The following is a 5,372-nucleotide window of genomic DNA, read 5'->3' as shown; positions in this document are numbered from 1 at the left end:
GGTTTCCGTTGCACCTAGGGCATAGCTTTTTTTAGGACCTTCAACTGAAGGTTTGGGAGTGTGTTGGAGACGGGTCTATTAAGGCTCCTCTTCCCTGGCAGGCCCTGAAATCCACATTTTGTTCTAGCAAAATCTCTGCTTGGCTTTTTTCCCCTTTAGCAGCTTATTTTTTTTTGAGACAGAGTCTCGCTCTGTCACCCAGGCTAGAGTGCAGTGGCACGATCTCGGCTCACTGAAACCTCCACCTCCCGGATTCAAGCAATTCTCCTTCCTGCCTCAGCCTCCTGAGTAGCTGGGGTCACAGGTGCACGCCACCACACCCGGCTAATTTTTGTATTTTTAGCAGAAACAGGGTTTCACCATGTTGGTCAGGCTGGTCTCAAACTCCTAACCTCGTGATCCACCCACCTCAGCCTCCCAAAGTGCTGGGATTACAGGCGGGAGCCACTGTGCTGGGCCGAGCAGCTTCTTTCCATGTGGTTTCTCAGTCCCCAGTCACACCTGTGCAGTTTAGGAATTAGCAAATGCCGGGAGGGCAGATTGCAAGCAGAATGTTGAGTTCCCTTTTCTATGGGATCTTGGCCCATAGAAAGTCTGCTTTGATACCATTAATGTCCGGGGTTTATTCCGTATGGGACTGCTGCGGAGTCTAGCTTAAACCTTTCTATGTGGCCCAGTGTGCCTTGCCTGTGAATAAGGAAATGCTCTGAGGCCAGAGGCTGCAGGGAAGCCAGCTGACTTCAGAGCATTTGTCACTCTTCTCCAATCCTGGCTATTTGGATCCTTGTGGAATGCCTTCAAACCATTTGCTCTCTTTGCTTGCCTATTTCTTTTTGGTATTTTATCCACCTTGCGTAGTTGTTCTCAGAGGGTGGGTTGGCCTGGTACCTTCTGCTGGGCTATAACTAGCAGCGTAAGCCTTGGAGCCCTGGCATTTGAAACCCCACACTGTCCAAGCCCAACTTACCCAGCCTTGCCTCTTCACAGCCACCTGTTTTGTCCACCCTGTGCTTAGCCTAGACTTTCCACACAACCTTTTCTTGCTACTCTCTCAGTTCTCCCCACCCATCAAAATTCGAATTGTTCTTCAGACCCATACAGTCTCCACTTCTGATTCCTGGCATTGTGACCCATGAGATTCTTCCTCTGCTGTAAACTCATAGCAATAACTGGCCGGCCACTGTAGCATTGATGTATCATATCATGTGCCCTGCATTTAGCTTTTATCCAGTTGGGTGAGGGTGGGGACGTTGTGGTGCACACCTTTGTACCTAGATTGATTTGCTGCATATCTTGCAGGTGAAAGCATGTATTGCCAATGTAGAACCCAACCAAATAGTGGAGGTCAATGAGCAAGAAGCATTGGAAGAGAAACTGGAAAACGTGAAAGCTGTTCTGCAGGCGTATCATTTTACAGGTTTCGTTTGTTTTTTTAACCTAATTTAGTCTGGGTCTGTCTCTAGTGAGTTTGCTGATGTGTTATCAGTCCTGGACTTACTTCATAATTTATAGTATTTTACACCCTCTGCCCTCATCTCTCTCTCTGTCTCACACACACACACACACACACACACACACACAGCTGACATGCTATTTGTAGGCCTATCTTCACCTACAAGATTGGCTTCTTTGTACAGCAGCTGAGTTGGTGGCTGGCTTATTCCATTCATTTTAACAGTTTGTCATGTGCCAGACCCTGTACTATAACTGCCTTTACTGCTGGCTTGTTTTATGCTGCTAGTGAAATAGTTTGAACTTCTCAAGTCTCTGTTTCACCATAAGTACGGATTTATTCTCCCGTCTATGCCACAAGATAATTGTGGGAAGAACTGGGGACTATGACAAATTATTTCACACTCAGAAAAAAAGAATAGCTATAAATTAAATTTTTGGCCTTGCACAGTGGCTCATGCCTGTAATCCCATCACTTTGGGAGGCTGAGGCAGGATTACTTAAGTCCAGGAGTTCGAGACCAGCCTGGGCAACATAGCAAGATCTCATTTCTACTAAAAATTAAAAAATGAGCCAGGTGAGGTAGCACGTGCTTGTGGTCCCAGCTATTCGGGAGGCCGAGATGGGAGGATTGCTTAAGCCCAGGAAGTTGAGATTGCAGTGAGCTGAGATCGTGCCATTGCTCTCCGGCCTAAAAAAAAAAAACCAGAAAAATTTCTCAATAATTTGACATTTAGGATGTTTTTTCATTTTTACCATTCTTCCATGGTTTGAACAACTCAGTCTCAAAGTGAGCCGGAGTCAAGGGGAAGAATGAGCCTATGATACTCATTCAGCAAACATTTGTTTACAAAGTATACATATTCTGGGCACTGTGGAAGCTACTGGAGGCACAGATGAGTAAGATGTCACCTTGGCCTGCTGTCTGTTGAGGTGTCTTCTCGTTTGCCTCAGGCCTCAGTGGTAAGCTGACCAGCCGAGGAGTTTGTGTCTGCATCAATACTGCTTTTGAGGGGAACCTATTGGATTCCTATTTTGTGGACCTTGTCATACAGAAACCACTCCGGATACATCACCATTCAGTTCCAGTCTTCATTCCTCTGGAAGAAATAGCTGCAAAATACTTACAGACCAACATCCAGCACTTCCTGTTCAGTCTTTGCGAGTACCTGAATGCTTACTCTGGGAGGAAGTACCAGGCAGACCGGCTTCAGGTATCTCTCTGGGATGTTATATGCCTCATTTGTGGGCCCAAGATAAAAGGGGCAAGGGGGGATGTTTTTTGTATTTTCAGTGTTTCCTAACTCTGCGTTAGCAGTTTGACCATTACCTTTCCGATGCTGCTTCTTTATATAAAAGCACTATCCCACCCTCTTTTCTTTTGAAACTCTGGATGGCTTTGAAGCTTGGGTACTGGTTAAAGGATTATGCACCCCTGAATGGTGGTCTTCAAGCTTTTATCATAAGATTGTACAGAGTGCAGTTGCTATACTTTTGATTCAACAAGGATTTATAGAGTGCCTGCTACGTACCGTACCAAGTGCCTTGCTGAACCTTGGGTATAGATCTCATTAGAAAGAGTAGGATTTCTGCAGTGCCATGGAAGAATGCTGTCCAACTTCCCCTAAACTCTAGCCTACCTTTTTGGGTTGCAGTGGAGCTAAGTTTGGGTGAAAAAAGTAGTTGGGAAATGAATGCAGATGGCTGTAAGTGACTCCTACGAGCTTAGCATTTCCCCCTCTATCTATTTGGAATCACCCTGCAGCTCTCAGTTGTAGGTTTAACTTAAATTGAAATGTGGATGCAGTCATGAAGCATCTTAGCCATGTAACGTCAGTGAAGTTTTTGCAGCAACAGTCTCTTGTGGAGCTGTACCCCTGGCCATTTAGGCCTGTAGGGCTTTGCAGGCTGCCACTGACTCTTAGTTATCTTACACATCTTTTTCATTAGTCCTTTTTTCAGAACTTTTTCTGTCCCTCATTTATTTCTCTGAAATGTAATTGATGGGCCTCTTTTTGGTTGACATAATTGAAGTATCAGTAAACACCACCTTTGGAACTGTAGTCATCCTGTACTTCGTTTTGTTCCTCGCCCCTCTTAGAGTGATTTTGCAGCCCTCCTGACTGGGCCCTTGCAGAGAAACCCACTGTGTAACTTGCTGTCATTTACTTACAAACTGGACCCAGGCGGTCAGTCCTTCCCGTTCTGTGCTAGATTGCTGTATAAGGATCTCACAGCAACTCTTCCCACTGACGTCACCGTGACATGTCAAGGTAAGAAGGGTGCCTTGGTGCAGCAATTCTCATATCCCAGTTTATTCGAGTGAAGCAGGGAAAACAGGTAGAATCCATGAAGTAGGCCTCTTGAGACACTTTCTCTTTTTATATATAAGCTATGTGTTATTCAGACTCCTAAGACAGAACATTTTTTTTTTTTTTTTTTTTTTTTGAGATGGAGTCTGGCTCTGTTGCCCAGGCTGGAGTGCAGTGGTGCAGTCTTGGCTTACTGCAAGCTCCACGTCCTGAGTTGACACCATTCTCCTGCCTCAGCCTCCTGAGTAGGTGGGACTACAGGCGCCCACCACCACGCCTGGCTAATTTTTTTGTATTTTTTAGTAGAGACGGGTTTTCACTGTGTTAACCAGGATGGTCTTGATATTCTGACCTCGTGATCTGCCTGCCTTGGCCTCCCAGAGTATTGGGATTACAGGCGTGAGCCACCGCACCCGGCCAGAACATTCTTGTTTCTACCAATCTTTTCCTTCCTCTTTGTAAATAGTAAACATGATTGTCCCCATTTTCCCTCCTCCTTTGCCCACCCACCTCTGCCAGTGTTCTTGCAGCCTATGATTGTTTTCATTGGGGGCCCTGCTTCAGGAAAGACACCTAATGATAAGGCTGAGTCATGGGTCAGTTATGGTGAATGGAGCCAGAAGACTCATTTCACTACGAAGACAAATGGACGTGACGTGTCAGCACACACTTACTCCTCCCTATGGAGCAGTCTCTTAAATGGAAATTCTTCCAGACTGGCTGAGAGACTTTTTGGTGAACCTGTTTCAGTTAAATGTGACATGGGCAATAATGAAAAATTGGGTACAATGTTTTTAGGAGGCAGAAATTTTGAAGCTGCCCCAGATTTCACACCATTGGTCTTTGATTTCTCTGGGCAGTCTGATTCAAGTCCCCAGTCTCTAGATTGCATCGGTCCAATAAGGGGCAGCCTCTCTCAGTGCGGACCCCCCCCCCCAAAAAAAAACTGTATGGGTCCAGTGGGTTTAGAATATCAGTGATCCAGGCTCCGATTCCCCCAGCTGCACTGAATGAGATTGGTGGAATCTTTCTTTTTAGGAGGGGAAGCATTATCCAGTTCATGGGAGGAGCAACGAGCATCTCATGAAACTCTGTTCTGTACGAAGCCCCTGCATCAAGTGTTTGCCTCATTTGCAAGAAGAGAAAAGTTGGATATGAGTCTGGTCTCCTAATAGATTGTTTTCACTGCACTGGGAACACCTCAGAGGTAAGTAACCAGTACTGAAGACAGTACCAGGCAGGTGGGGCCCACCCTTCTGATGAAAAGAGACACCTACCTTTTCATCTGGATAGAAGAGCAGGTTTGAGTATAGACACTGGCATTTTTGAACAGTTCCCATGATCTCCTGGTCACTTCTTAAAATGCTCAAGATCATGTGTTTTAAAGGTGTTAATTGATCATACATTTTAGTTGAAAATCATTTGTGGGGCAATAAAAGCCTTTTTTTTTTTTTTTTGAGACGGAATCTTGCTCTGTCACCCAGGCTGGAGTGCAGTGGCCGGATCTCAACTTACTACAAGCTCCGCCTCCCGGGTTTACGCCATTCTCCTGCCTCAGCCTCCCGAGTAGCTGGGACTACAGGCGCCCGCCACCACGCCCGGCTAGTT

At 45.8% G+C, this 5,372-nt stretch overlaps 1 protein-coding gene across 2 annotated transcripts in view; it reads left to right on the top strand.

Annotated features, from left to right (window-relative positions):
- The window catches only part of CENPO (centromere protein O), a 17,761-nt gene that overhangs the window by 10,453 nt on the left and 1,936 nt on the right, over positions 1–5,372 (top strand). For both annotated transcript variants that reach the window (XM_011972699.1, XM_011972698.1), the window contains 4 exons: positions 1,300–1,417; positions 2,407–2,666; positions 3,554–3,725; positions 4,803–4,971. In XM_011972699.1, the coding sequence (XP_011828089.1) occupies positions 1,300–1,417; positions 2,407–2,666; positions 3,554–3,725; positions 4,803–4,936 (684 nt within the window). In that variant the 3' untranslated portion in view covers positions 4,937–4,971. The remainder of the gene's footprint in view (positions 1–1,299; positions 1,418–2,406; positions 2,667–3,553; positions 3,726–4,802; positions 4,972–5,372) is intronic.

Source organism: Mandrillus leucophaeus, unplaced genomic scaffold (assembly GCF_000951045.1).
Source record: "Mandrillus leucophaeus isolate KB7577 unplaced genomic scaffold, Mleu.le_1.0 Scaffold13, whole genome shotgun sequence".
NCBI classification, from domain to species: domain Eukaryota; kingdom Metazoa; phylum Chordata; class Mammalia; order Primates; family Cercopithecidae; genus Mandrillus; species Mandrillus leucophaeus.
The sequence above is the reverse complement of the archived record's forward strand: the minus strand, read 5'-3'. Positions and strand labels throughout refer to the sequence as shown.